Source organism: Thunnus albacares, chromosome 20 (genome assembly GCF_914725855.1).
Source record: "Thunnus albacares chromosome 20, fThuAlb1.1, whole genome shotgun sequence".
Classification (NCBI taxonomy): Eukaryota; Metazoa; Chordata; class Actinopteri; order Scombriformes; family Scombridae; genus Thunnus; species Thunnus albacares.
In genome coordinates, this window is record NC_058125.1 from 4,131,616 (window position 1) to 4,146,953 (window position 15,338).

The window sequence follows — 15,338 nt, forward strand, 5'->3', positions numbered from 1 at the left end:
ATCTATTTATCTCAATTATCTTGTTTTCATAATCGTTGGAAACCAAAATCGTAATTGAAAATAAAATTTGCTTAATCGCCCAGCCTGAGGCTCTACTGCAAAAACAGCCTAGTTATCTCTGCTCTCTGGTTACATTTAAATACAGTACAATGTCAAGTCTCAGGGCATTTTAACATTAGCTGTACCTCTTGTTCATACTGACCTTGGAAAAAGTGGTTTTAGATACTATGCTGCATACAAGTGGAATGAGCTCCAAAAAATATGAAGTTACATTCTCTTATTTCACTTGAACATTTTAAAAAGGTTGTACTTATGTACTTACAATTACCCTTGTAATTGCTTTTCTTAATTGTGAAAAATGTATAATGCATGTCTGTGAAATACCTGTGCTTCTGTCTATGTCTCTATATCTATGTTCTCTTGAAAAACGAGAGTACCTGTTTAAATTAAGGATTACATAAATAGATAAAAATCACTTCCCCTAACCTGGCACCAACTGTTTTGTCCACCAGCTCAGCCTTTCTAATTTGCATATTGCAGATAAAGAGAATGCTTATTAATACCAGGTGAAAATGCAAAGGCCCCATCAGTCATGTCTTGCACATTGTAGAGCCCCCTCGAGAGTCTCAGGAAAAGATCAACTTTTGGTCACTTGGGGGCAACAGGTTGTGAACAAAACATTGACATTTTATCACTTCATAAAGTTGGCAGGGTGAATGTGCATTTTTACAAATCCAGCAGACACAGAGCAACAATAGCATTTCATCACAGTCATGTTTCTGGTCACTTGGTGAATGTAAGTCCAATATTCACTCTACTTTTAGCTCTGTTTTTGGTCTATAGCAACTCCCGAGGGAAACATCTGACTGTTTAGCTGCTGAATTATTCTCAAGTTTACCAGGTAGTCGCCAACTCTGTCTCTACTTTTTTGGTGCTGGGCAATTAGTGTGTAGTGGTTGGGTGGGTACATCAGAACTTTTTAGCTGAAAACAACTTCAGTTGATGAGAGTGGTAAGTCTAAAGCAAAACAGTAAAGTAAACCAAAATAATGAGCTGAGAGGTGTTCAGACACTCAGTAGAGCAGAGTCAGATGATGATGTCTGTGGGTTAGTCACTAGGATTGTCGTGAGTCACATTTCACATAGTAATTTTTTCCATTGTTAATACAGAAATATTGATTGCAAGATTGTACAGATGTCATTTACAGCTTGTAAAGATCTGACCTGCTTGCATTCTGATTGCAATGTGTTGTGGATACATTGGATACAATGTGTTTTTTCAAAATGTAGATAAAATATGCGGATTAAGATTGCATGTTAATGCCAAGTGAGAATGTGGTCTAAGTTGAATTCACTGACATTGCTTGACAGAGGGTGAGGGCTTTTTTTTCCTACTGTCGTCTTCAATAATTGAGGCTCATTGACTGTATCTGCAAAGCCGTGTAATTGAAGCTACTTTTGGGCAACAGACAAACACAGAGGCAGTCAGTGGTGAGCACAGGTGCCCCTTTCAACTCAAACTATAAGCCAAAGGTTAAGCTGTTTAACTTTTACCCTTTCACCAAACAACAGGTCAGTAAGATCCTTCACAGATCACAGAGCAAAGGGCAAATGATGATTCCAGCTCTCACCTGACGGCATACGTCATGCGGTCAGGCCTCAGGGCCCTCATCATGCACAGCCTCTGGAGTGAGGTTTTGTTCTTCCATTCCTGTGGGAATTTCTCTTTTTCTGGACACTCCGACTCTACAAACTTCTTCCAGCGTTTGGCGGAGCCCTCGATGTCTCGGTCCAGGTTCCTGAACTCTTCCATGGAGCACAGAGACTGGTAGTTGGGGGAAGAAAAGTAGAGAAAAGCCACTATATGTTTTAAAGTGCTGCTGCTCTCCGATCAGTGATGCACATTAAAGGTTTTGACCACTTCAGAAACATTTCGCAATACACAGCAAAATGACTAACTTTGTTTGCAAAAGTTGTGGGGGGGAAAAAAAAAAAACAGACAGGAGTGCTTATCTTTCCTCTATATAAATAATATTTATTCAAAAGGAAATGCTGAGCAAACGCGATCTCTTTCATAACGGGACGGGGGGTAGGGGAGGACTGAATATGCATCCTCTGCAGAACCAGTAGGAGATTCATCGTGATGCCCCGGCTGACAGACACCTTATCTCATCTGTGGAGACCAGCAGTGTCACGCAGTGCAGCCTCGAGCAGGTACACTCCCCTGACAAGCAGGTATACAGACACATGCAGTGTGTACGCTGTCTGCTGTCCGCACTATGACGAGGACCTTGAAATATTCCTACAGCAGACATTTAGATTTTAAAATGTTATGGGGAAAAAAAAAATATCCATGTGAATCAATGAGACCTGTTCTTCTACTGCTCGCTAGTTGGCATGGAGCAAATGGCAGAGTGAAGATGAAGTCACTTCAACTCGGTTTGTTTAATTATCACAGTCAGTTGGCAACCTCTCAGCCCCTGTGAGGGGAGGATACACTGGGTCTCAAGGGATTCCTGCTCTGCTAATATCATCAAGAGGGCCAAGCAATCAGAGGATCTTATCCTGCTTTAAAGCTCTCCAACTGATTATGTTTCCAACTGCGATAAGAAAATCAAGTGACAGAATTTGATTAGTAGAGCCTTAAATATCCACAGTAGGTTTAGTGCAGTTGAGGAAAGGCCGTCTCCAAACTCTCAGAGGGGTTTAGGTTAAGTTAATATTCTAGGCGGTACAGATTGAAAAATTCATGAGCATGAGAGGCTAGAAAAACATGCTGCCGTTAGGGTTTAGTTTGCCGCTAAACTGATCTGACAAGAGAGAGAACCTCTGCTGCTTGACGTCCACAGGGCTGCACTGCCAGACGTCTGTTCTTTAAGAGAAGCTACGGGTGTGTGGAGTTCGTTCTAGTGCCCTCCAATGCTGAAGCGTAACGGGGTCACAGAGTAAAGCAGGGCCCCAGAGGATCACATGCTGTCAAGACTGGAGGTTTGGGTGAAACGAAGAAAACAGACTTCAATTACGCTGCCGCCTCTTTAAGTATGTTTTCACTTTAATGCGGAGTTGTTGCTGGGAGACTCGGCGGCACAAATTGCATCATAGGAAGCAACTCCAAACGCTGTGTAAAGCAGCTAAGTGCTAAAATAACTTTATGGAAATTGTGGATTTCACTCATGCCTCTCAAATATGACAGGCCTGGAGGAAAACTTTGTTTGGAAAGACATAGCAGTCAATTAAATTTTGTACTGCTGGAGACTATTTTTCAAGATTTCAACATAAAGCAGCATCCGTGGTGGGATTTTAAAAATGGAGCTGATCTTCCAGTTAATTCTCTCATCATACATCTTTTTAATACATCTGTATGAATCTCAACGGGAGTCTTTATGAGAGAATGTACTATTTTGGGACGGTATGTTTGCATAAGTATGCAATTTTTTTTTACTGATCTTGTGAGGAAATTGCAAAGTTTTTGTGATATTTTGGCGAGGAAATAATGTGCGTTTATAGTCACACCAGTATTTCAGTCAGCTAACTCACACTGCATGGATTATTATGTAAATGGAGAACACAGTATGTACAGCACTGATACTTTACATCTGGGCTCTGACCTTGTCACTCTCCAAAAAGAAGCACAAAACTCAGGACAACAGGGAGCGACGGTAATAACGTCCCACCTGGGGGTGCTAACTCACATTGGATGGATTATTATGTGAATGTAGAATATGTACAGCACTGATACTTCAACTTCACATCTAGGCTCTGACTTTGTCACTCCCCAAAAAGAAGCCCCAAGGTCAGCACAATAGGAAGTGGGTGGGGGGGTGAGGATAATAACTCCCCCCCCCCCCCCCCCCTAAGGGAAGGTAGATTCAGAGCATACAGGTGGATGTTGGGGTGGAGATGGGGGCTGTATGAACGACAGCAGCAGTAGCAGCAACTGATAACTTTCGGGTGAGTGATGTGACAGCACTGATAACTAAAGTACAACACCATGGTGAAAAGGGTGTGTTGGATATATGTTGTAATAAGTGTGTGTGAGTATAGTGTGTGGGTGTAGTGGTAGACTTATGCTGACTGTCTGATCTAGCTCACAGACTTTGCTTTATTAAGACATTCTATTTAGATTAATATAAAAAGCATCAAATCTTCACAGTTTGAGAAGCATAACTGACATTACATAAAGCTTCCAGTATCAGCAGTTTCTGGTTTGATCAAGCACTGTTTGTACCCATTTGCGTGTGACGACAAAGAACTCTGCTACTCTCTGTTGTCACTCAATTTCAGTAGTGACAACAATACAACCGTCTCTGCCTCTCTCCATACCTTGATCCCTCCCCAGGAGTGGTTGGATAGGAAATCCACTGGTGATGTTACATCTGGTTGGACAGGGTATCTCAGAAGAAAATCGAGCTCTGCAGGGTTTATTTCTTTATTCATCAGCAGGATCTGGAGACACGACAAAACAGGAAGGACTTTGAAATGTTGTGTTTTCAACACAAACACACACATTTCCTTTCCACTTGATTAGATCCAAACAGGGCTGCTGGTCTCAGGAGCGACCGGTTCAATGGCGAGCTTGTTCTCGAAACAAACCATGCAGAAGATGAAACCGGCTTTCCCCTTTCCTACCTGGAAGGCGAGCTGAGCGATGTACGTGAGCTTGTCACACTCAAACAGGCCTCTGGTGGTGTACTGGAAGACTGAGGAGGTGATGCTGTCAATTAGGTTGGACACCCGCTGCTTCAGAGCCTCGTCCGGTTCGGCCTTCAGGACCGCTTTCTGGAAGACCACGCTGAAAGCCTGCAGACGTTGTTGAAAACTTGAGTCACTTTCATCAAATTATAAACCAATACATTTAACAATATGACTTGTTTAAATGGGTTTTGTTGATATACATGGCTCACATTCATTTAGTCAGTGTCATTCACCTCTAACATGATGGATATGATGCAGTTTGTTCTAAAGATGAACTGATCAATACTGCTTTGGCTGCTTATGGAAAACCCTCAGCTATAATTGATTGAAATGCATTTTGAGTTCATACAAGTATGCATGAACACGTTATGAGTGTCATAAGAGAAGAATTTCAGTGTCAAACTATGGTCTTCACTCATACATAATAGAACGCAATATCGGAGTAACATTGATCACTTGCACACAAGTGATGAATTTTAAAATTATGGAGAAGATTCGAAACTGACACTAAATATCAGATCTTTGCAGCCTCAATTGAAAATTAGCAGCAGTATCAACCTTCCAGTTGCAAAAACTGTCAACACCTGTTTAAATGATACATCACTATGATACATACTTACTGTATTTATCAGACAAATTAATAGGAAGCAAACAATTAGAACAAGCAGTGAGAATATCCTTTCTCCTTTGAGTAATGGTATAGAAAAAAAACAATTTTAATAAAAGAAACAGTGGTGTATTGCTCTACTTCCAAAGGACTACAAAATTAAAGGGTAAGAATTCTATATTTTTCTTATTGCCAATAATTCCTACCTAAAAACCAAAACCAACAATAAACTGATGCTGATATATCTTATTCTTCTGTGCCACACAGCACCATTTCTTGCCCAATAACTATGAAAAACACACCAGAGAGCCACAAAGTTACACTGGGTAACATGCTCCTTCACTACCAAAAACACAAACACTTATTCTGTTTTCACTGCACTGGCTCCCTGCCCTGTCTCCTCCAGTACAAAGACCTGCTACTCACATACAAACATACATACATACCTAATAACATAATACATAACCCATCAATGCACCTCCCTACCCACAAGAACTGATCACACTGCAAACCTCCACCTGAACCCTCAGATCTGTCAGTAGCTTGCTCCTCCAGGCCCCCAGTACCTAGCTCCGCACCATGGGGGGTGGGGGGGACCACGCTTATGGAACAGCCTTCTTACACAGCACAGACCCTCCAGTCCTTTAAAACAGGCTTAAAAACCTTCTTATTCAGGAAGGCTTTTTCATCTCGACTCTTATTTTCTTTATGTTTTTAACTCTGTGGCACTTTGAGATTCTCTGTGAATGAAAAGTGCAGTACAAATTACCATGAACATACACACTGTAGTTTATTTTGACTCAGTCCCACATACATCAGTGGGCTTAGAGATGAGTGCCACAGACGGGGTAGGGAGATCTGAAAGCACTGGGCGAAAGACTATTGCATAGTTGGTTTTGGGCTTCTCATGGGATTTATTGATAATAAGAGCAATACAGAGCAATGCCCACCTTATCTTTTAAACTTGGGCTGTTGTGAAGTGTGAGCACCTAAACTAACACTAATTCTAGAAGATGGTTCTTTAAATGGGCTGCTGAAAGAGAAAGTGTAGCTCCATAGCCCATGAAACCATTTCATTACATTTGACTTATGACCATTCTCAATTGTGATTACAACAGTATAATACACTTTCTAGAGTACACATCTAACTACTAGCCAAATGTGCAAGTTCAAGTCTAACTGTATTCATCTTTGGGAAAGTGGTAGTTAAGAGTGTGTAAATCAAAACCTTACTAAGGAAAGATAACAATCACTATTATCTTCTTCTCTGAGTACTCAGGTGTCTTTTCTGTCAGTTTAGAGAGTCACACTTTGCTCTAACCTGGTGTAAAGAACACATTCATTTCATTCACAAGGTCAAAAGTATATAGTATCTGAATGTGTTTTCACTTGATTATGTTGGAAAATAACTTGGGCCAGAGCAGCTACCTGCAGAGTCTGGAGTGATTGCAAACCATATCTCAGGCTGCCTCTTCTCAGCGCTCACTGGCTGACAATATGAAAGACATTACACTCTACATAACCACATTAGGGAGCCACAAACACAATAAAAGCAGGGCAAAGAGCATAAAACATGGTGAGCAAATGGAAGAAGGAGGAAAGGAAACAGAGGACTGAGTTTAAGAGGGGTCTCACTGGGGGCCCGTGAGGCAGAGTGGAAACATGGCGGGTCAATAGAGAGGCTACCTTGAGAGAGAACTGGTACATGGGGTGGATTTTATTGAGGTCGTTCATTATGAAGTACAATAAGGAAGCCCGTGCTGCTGCTGGTCGGTAGTGCTCCCGAGCCTCATTGATTTTGGCCTCCGTCACCTTGGCTTCTTTTACCTACAGTAAAGACAGCGCAAACACAAAATGGAATGGCAGACGTAGACACAAGCGGAAATCCACACGAATATGCATACGCTCAGGGTTCATCAATCAGCTAATGATGAAATTGTGCACACTCCAATAAAAAACACCCTCCAGTGAAGAGGAGAGCTATTCCAATTTCACGGTTCCAGCCGAAATGTTCTCACAGCACGTGGAACATGACAATTATGAGCCGCTTTTTTTTTTTTTTTTTTTTTGATTTTTGCCAGCAAACGCCTGCGCCATTATGCTCGAGAATGAACATCTGCAAAAAGGCAGCGCTCATCTCGTCGCTGACAGAAGGCACGCTCACAGATCATCATGCAGTCCTTTCTCAGAAGTGTTCTGAAGTATCAGAAACATCAGTAATTCTACTCTGGTAGAGATAATATGCTAAGCTGACATGATCTGATTTGCTGACCAAAAAAAAGGGAAACAAAGTAAGGGAGGAAGAGAGAAGTGTAAATAGTTTGTACATAGAGGTTACTAATGAAATACTTACTGGGTACTGATCAGTGAGTATGAGGGAAGAGGTACAGCAAGTAAGGGGTTAACATATTTAAATTTAAGAGGGACCTAGAAATAAATTACCCTAGAAGTATGTTTTTAATTACGTGGTACATATTCAATAATTACAGGGTAAGAGAGGAGCCCGACAGGATTTAAGTCTGTCTACATAGCATCCATAAATGGTTTATAACACATTATAATGTAGTTATAAGCAGATTTAAGGACATTTTAAGTATTTATTAATGTAGAGTATTTGTCAACAATTGTAACTTCAACTATGAAGACATTCTATCATTCTATATTATTGTCATTGTATTGTTAAATACTTACATCTGCTTGTAACTACATTATAGTGTGTTGTAAAACATTTATTAAATGTCCTGTTGCTTTATAGGTTTGAGTTTTATTCTTTGTCACTGAAGAAAAAGAGAAAAAAGAAAAGAAACACTAAACTGCTGAACTTGACAACTGGCTAACAGGTTAGCAAGGCTCATTTGTCTTTATCCAGAGGCAAACTTTAGGTCAGAGTTTGGTGTTTTTCAAATAAACATTCAACTTCCTGTTTTGGCATTTTAACATTGAGATGTAAAGCTTTAAAGCTATAAAGATCAAGGACAGGACCTTCTCTTCAATCTCAGCGGCGGTGCGTTTGGTCGTCTCCAGGTTTTCCACCAGCTCTGTGTCACCCAGGAAGTTCCCCGAAGCTGAGGACAAACGGGACAGCAGGTTGTCCTCCAGCGTCTTCAGGGTGATCTTGAAACCGTTCTGCTGCTTCGTCAGGTCAGACTGATAGACACACACAAACGCACAACAACATTGACAGGTTCTTTTCTGGCCTTATCATCAAAATCTGAGGCAGTGGGAGACGTTCACAGTGCGGGTCAGTGTGAGGACATGAATACTGAAGGGCACCTCAAAGGCAGAACTAATCAATATGCTCTGCATCGGCTCTCCGGACCCATGAAGGGAGCGCTCTGGGTTGGATTAGCCAGCTTCCGTCTGGTTGCTGACATCAAACCTCTGCCGGGGCGACCTAACCCTCGGTGTGATGAGACCGTCGATTGGAGCGAGAGCGAGAGAGAGAGAGAGGAAGCTTTGATGGTGAACTACACATCTAGACTGACGCACACACTCACATCCAGTATGAATCCGCCGTTACGAGACATTACGGATTCCATTATGAAGCAGGCATCACGCGGAATATGCACAAACGTACACGCGCGGCTCAGTCGCAATGGGTTTTATTCACACCTCACCATATGGATTAGTGCACCCTGTCCTCTAATAAAGCTCCAACTCAAGCTGTTTTTTTTTTTTTTCAGTCTTTGTTTTAGCTGAAAAAACAAAAGAGAAACTTTCACTTTTTCAAAGCCGGGCGTTTGAGAGACGTTGGTAGAACAAAGTTGACGGGGCACGGTTCCTCTCTTTATTGCTTCATCCCGCTTTGTCCTTCATTATAGTCTGTTGCAGCTCCTTGTTTCTGCTCGATAATGACTTTGCTTTATTGAAGTTTCCCTTAATAGAAGCCTCTGCGACCTTTGAATTGTTGTAATTACGAGAGGGTGGGCTGTTGTGAGATTTGCCTACTCCGGTGTTGTCAGAGACTGATAATAGCCGAGGTTTTTCTGAGTGGCGTGATCCTTGATAGACGGCGGTAATACGTTTCTGGCAGCCTCCGTGTAATCATGGGTGGGGGGGTGGGGGGGAGGAATGCTGGGAGGTTGCCGTGTGGGTGGAGCTGTTCCTATTCCCTGTGGCATAATGTTCCCATGACAAAAGACATACTTAGCTCAAATCGCGCCGGGGGAGCAGATAGTTTAAGAGATCACACTGCTTAATTGCTCTCTTTATGACAGCATTTCCTATTGTAGTGATGAGAGGTATTTTCACATCACTGTTAAAACTAATTGGGCCTCTGCCTTGTTAAACCTTACAGGATATGAATTTGACGTTATTACTCACTCTGTCGTTGAAAAGTTCTCCTCCTGACAGAACTGCACAGGGAGGGGATATGATTGTGATTCGTGGCATTTTAAGGAAAGGGCCCGACGTGTACGCGCTTTTGGAACACGGAGGAGAAAGTAACAGAATGGTGGACATTTAGCCGGGGGGACATCCGCCTGTGTGACTCAACTGTGACCTTCTACTTGCCCGGATGCATGTGCTCTTGAGGGTGGGGAAAAAAAAAAAAAAAAAAAAAAAAAGCTATCCACACCAAAACATTCCCAACTGGATCCAATAATGAGTCAGTTTTTAACGATTAGCTTTCCTCTGGCACATTGTACTTGTAATTACCCTTGCTCGGGAAAAACAAACAATTAACCAGTCAGCAGAACACCCTAATTGGGATTAAAATGAGATATTACATCTATCATTTTTTTTTTAGGCAAATGATTACCAAGTGCCACAGAGCAGCCCTGTTAAGGTAATTTGGGAAGTGGAGCATTTTTAGTTCTCATTAACAGCAAAGGTCTGGGTAAAAACTGTGCACACACACACACACACGAGGATGTGCACACACACACACTCGTATATGCGCAGAGGGAGGACCAGAGGAGATAGTTGTGGTAGTAAAAGGTTGTAGACTGATCCCCCTGTGCACTCTCCAAAAAGGCAACTTGACATTTTAAGCTCCTTAGCCCCCCCCACCCTCGTCTTTGGCTGGGTTAAATGAGAGCTCTTTCACCCGGTAGTCATCTTACGGCTCAGTAGCGACGCTAACCTCATTAAAAGGTATAATGGCGCTGACTCGTTCAAAGGATATAAACAGGTACAGTTTGCAATTTGCACTTTGCTATCAGTCTGATGATTGTTATCAGTCCGGGTTGTTTACTGACAACAAAAAAAAAGCCATTCAGCGCTCCATTCTACGGGCCGTGTTTTCATGGTAAGGTGCTTGGAATGTACACAGCTAGACACCCCCCCCCTTCCCCTCCCCTCTCCATCTCCACCAGCACCAACACCACACTCAACTTTCAGTGTTAATTAAAATGATAAGTGAGTTCCAGATCTTGTTTTTTTTTTTTTCCTCACCCTCCGATCTCAGTGAAATGCTAATTAAACAAGCTTCATTAAATCACATTTCACTTCTTCTCCGTTGGATTTTGCTGAGGGGACGTAAGGCTTAAAATAACTCAGGCATTTTGGTCCCCCCCCCCCCTCCACCCCCCACCCTCACCTTCCCCTCCTCCCCACCTTCTCTCCCATTTATTAAAAATGCTGATTTGTCCATGGATGAAAGCCTACAGGTCTGAATAAAGCGCTGCCTACAGAGGCCCGACGCAAACAAGGACGCCTCCGGAAAACCATCAAAATGCAAATAGGATTGTGTTAGAGTAAATCTGCCTGACCCGTTAACAGAGTTCCCACATTATCTTCCGTTCTGATCTCACGGAGACTCCGCCGTGAGCCAGACACGTTCTGAACGAGGAGGGCTTTCTGATTTTTTTTCCCCCCTTCCCTGCGACTGACAAGAGCCTCCGCGTTTAAGGAACAGTGGAAGTGTGTCAATGTGTTGTCTAATTGCTGTGGTACAGTAGCGCCACCGGCCAATCCATTTCAAGCAGCTGACAGGAAAAGAGCAGATTGTCGATGAGATGAGCGCGAGACATCATTAGGAGCCAGAGCTTTGATCAAGTGAGTTTTCGCTTAATTACCAACATTTACATTCACAGTGTGGACGACGGTACTGTGGGTATCGTAACTATGTGGCGCTCATTACTCCTCGAAAGTCTGCCGTACTGTACGCAGAGTAGCGAGCCCGGCCATTAACTCTGACCAGCGGCGACAGCTTAAAGCTACAGCTGGTGATGACAACGCTGATCAACAGAGTGGAACAACAGCTTTCCCCCTCCTCGCAGTCAAGGGGTCGAGGGTCTGCACAACAAAGAGAGTCATTTACATTAAAAAGGAAAATACACCTCAAAGCGTCTCCTTTCTGCTTCTACTTTGATTTCAGAGAGGTGGATATGGATGTGTGAACATAAATGAGTTTTGCCAAAGTGATAAAAAAAAAAGAAGAAGATGAAACTCCCTTGAGGATAGCATCAAGACACAATTACACAATTCCTGGAGCTCGATGATGAATGGAGGAAAGTCACAGTAACAATACACAGGGTGACGGTGACATAATGGCAAATTGTCAGTGCTTCAGAAGTTCATTTTTTTATTTAGTATTAATGTATTTTTGCCTTCACGGTTGATTATCAAACGATTTAAAGGATAAGGTTGTTAGTTAATTAAAGCTATATTTTTCTTATCGTCAACAAATCCCAAAAGTGATCCAAGTGTATCCAAAGCCTGATATATCTTATTCCTCTGTGCTGTAGAGCTCCGTAGTCTTCCAAAAATTATTAAAAACACATCAATGAGCCACACTGTTGCATTGGGTGACATGTTCCTTCATTACCATGAACACACACACGCTGTAGTTTATTTTGACTCAATCCCACACACACACACACACACACACACACACACACACACCGTCCTGCTGCCAGAAATACTCACTAATGCACCAAATGTGGATTCATCCACCACATGTCCTCCTGTTTGTGTAATGTTTGTTAAAAATCTACAGCGCCCAGCTGTTTTAGGGAAATTACTGAACCTTTTTTTAAAAAGTGAAACCAAATATCTGCGAGGTGTTTTTAAAGATTTATGTCTTCAGTAGGAAGCAGAAGAGGTAGGGAAGTCATGAAGTATTGAGAGACACATTGTTGGTTATTGTCTCTATACTGGGTTCTTGACTGTTTTTGTGTGGATCATGCAGAGGAAACAACGGGTCTAATGTAAGAACATATCTGAATTCTTCTGCTTTTCAGATTCAACAAACTCTGTTAGCAAAATGTTAACAAAGAGTAAAAAGAAGTTCTGGTGTCAGAAGTCACCAAACAAAAACAATATATTCAGTAGTGTCAGTAGTCGTAGTAGAGCAGTGTGACTAATGAGTGCTTTTTAATCTTTCTTTTAATCTTAAACTTTAAGACAAAGTGCTCTTTGCAAACCTGTGAACAGACAGGTTCATAGGAGATAAAGCAATAGTTCAAAACTAAAAATCAACTCCTGAACACTGTCAGCACTGTGAAATTTTGTGTTGTATGTTTTTAACTTTGGTTTTATTAATTAGTGAAATCATGAAAAATAATGGTTAGAACCAATTCCTGCATTTAAAATAAATTGTTTTGAGAATTAGCAAATATCAGTAGTGGTCTGCAAACAGTTTAATTTGGGAGGCAGATTTTTGGTCCAGACTTTTGAGGCCCTTTCACTTCTTGTAGGAGTTGAAATTATTCACACAGCAGTGTTTCCCCCAGGATTATTCTGAAAATACTAGTTGTCGTGAGGCGGGCGTGTCACGGATAGTGTTGTCATAGATGTGTGCAGTAGGGTGGTTGTTCGTATCAGTGTATTTCTCTACACTGAGCTGAAATGGAATAAGTGCACATGAATAAGGTAAATCATGTACTCCTGTTATCTTGCTAGTATCAGTTTGTGTTTATTTGTTTCTTTCAGGAGGGGTGGGGGGGGCAGGGGGATCACGTTGGCGGGTGGGCTGCCCCTCCAAGGTAATGATAGGTGGAAACACTGCACAGTGACAATTGGTCACTGGAATTTGGACAGTAGTTAAGAAGCTGTGAAGTCATGCATAACTATTCAAATTAATTGTAATACAATTTTAAAATGAATATCAATATACTTTGAAGAACACTACTCACTGCACATTTAAATGGTAATCTAATTTTCTCATTACTCTATGTTCCACGTACAAATCCACCATACACACAGAAGCAAACGCACCTCCAGACAGACACACACACAGACACACATGCACACACACACAGTCGTGCAGTGTCCCGGTCTCCCTAAATGAGGAACCCAAAGCCCCATAATTATCACACATCCACTTAGTTTGCCGTTAATCAAAGGCGCCAGATGATTGTTTTGGAATCAAAGAGCCCAGACCTGCAGCCTCTTGTGATGTCTAAAGACGACAAGACGACATTTTCTTCCCGATGTGTAGCGTTAAAGATGGATAATGACGAGCGAGAGCGGCTCCTGGAGGCCCCTGACTCCTCAAACTGTTTCTTTTAATTACACCTGCACAGAAGAGATGTTAGGAGAGGAACTCAAAGAGTCCGACGTGGAACAGTTGTTTTGTTCTGTGATAGCACCTGATGGCTGTGACAGATACTGCTTTCATGTCTGCTCGGGTTCACTTTAACATTCCTGCGACATATCAGATAAAAGAGATCTGACAAAAAGTCCTCTTTGTAGTTAAATATCTGTATCGGGTAGGCTTTCTCTCTGCCTCGACAGGTAGTCTGACTTCCTCACCTTTAGCTGTTCCAGGTCAGGTCTCTCCATGCTGACCACAGCGGCCAGCAACTGGTCCTCTAGACCGTCTCTGGTCACTGTGAAATTTATCAACGTGCACTGGGCCTGCAGCTCCGGCTGGTAATGAGGGCTGGCGAGCTTGGTGTGCAGGATGAGGCGGAAAGTGGGGTTGTACTCGCACTCCTTGTCTCCGATCTTTATGTACCTGTTTGGTAAATGAGGAACGGGATGTTTTTGATCATTGAGGGTTGCTAAATGAAAGCAAAGATTCTGAGACGGTGATGGGAAATGTGATTGGAGCAGGAACCACTCAAAGAGACTCATCATTGAAGGCGATGCTATAATTATCTGTCATGCTCCTGTATTCAGATGAATGCGTCTATATTCCTGGTGTCTGGGACACTTGTCTTTAATCAGCGGTTCTCAAAGAATGTCATGTCACTGTCCCTTTAAAGAATAAGTCTGCTGTTATTCTATATCAACAAATCCTACGAGAAGACCAAAACCTACAATGTGTTGGTTGTCTCTCAATACTCTCCAACGTCTCTACAGCTTCCCTAAAGGTTCATTTTTTTCTTAAAACAACTGGGTGCTGTGGTTTTAAGCAAACATCACCCAAGTAGTGAATTTGCTGGGGACTATTTTCAGATTCAGATGAACACACATTTAGTGCTCTCGTTATGTTTTTTGGCAGCAGGGCAATGTCTGGTACTTTTAATTTTATAGCTTTGGGAAGTAAGGTAATACACCACCGTTTAATTAAAAGTGTGATTGTCATTACTGGAAGGAGAAGAGATGCTTTCACTGGATGTATTTATTGACTTTGTTACAGCTTGTGGTAATTGTGAATTGCTCTTTTTAATTTATCTGATAAATCCAGCAGATATGTATCACAGTTGGAACTTGGATATAAATACAGTAGCTGCTATTTCAACAAGGATTAGAGCAGTTTTGGAAGGCTGATGTTAATGTCTTTGTTTTTTGACTGAAGCTAAGAGTATCTGACAGTTTGTGTCAGTCTCTATAACTATTCTTTCCACGCATTTAAATCTCACTTTGATGGTGAGAAAGGGCATCTGATCAGTGTTACCCCAATATCACGACCTCTTATGAATAAGTGTATCGTCTGTATCAAACCACAGTTTGACATTCAAACTTTTCACCCAAAGCAATGACAGTAATGATATGCTCATGCATACTTGTATGCATTTCAATCAATTATGATTTCCATAAAACAACGAAAGCAGTATTGATCAGTTCGTCTTTAGAACATCATATCCATCATCATCATAACCATCATGTCAGAGGGGAATGACACAGTGAGAGACATGGAAAAATAT

General features: G+C 41.8%; 1 protein-coding gene across 8 annotated transcripts in view; it reads right to left on the reverse strand.

The window, feature by feature from the left end:
- Positions 1 to 15,338, reverse strand: part of dnah9 (dynein, axonemal, heavy chain 9) — a 178,919-nt gene that overhangs the window by 61,277 nt on the left and 102,304 nt on the right. For 7 of the 8 annotated variants that reach the window (XR_006399614.1, XM_044338784.1, XM_044338783.1 and 4 more), the window contains 6 exons: positions 13,999 to 14,203; positions 8,284 to 8,448; positions 6,988 to 7,128; positions 4,629 to 4,799; positions 4,323 to 4,445; positions 1,631 to 1,824 (listed from right to left, as the gene is read on the reverse strand). Coding sequence is in view for 7 of the 8 variants with exons in the window: in XM_044338784.1 (XP_044194719.1) it covers positions 1,631 to 1,824; positions 4,323 to 4,445; positions 4,629 to 4,799; positions 6,988 to 7,128; positions 8,284 to 8,448; positions 13,999 to 14,203 (999 nt within the window). In the remaining variant the exon portion in view is untranslated. Of the gene's footprint in view, positions 1 to 1,630; positions 1,825 to 4,322; positions 4,446 to 4,628; positions 4,800 to 6,987; positions 7,129 to 8,283; positions 8,449 to 8,583; positions 8,696 to 13,998; positions 14,204 to 15,338 lie in introns of those variants that run through there. The other variant, XM_044338788.1, reaches the window with a different exon arrangement.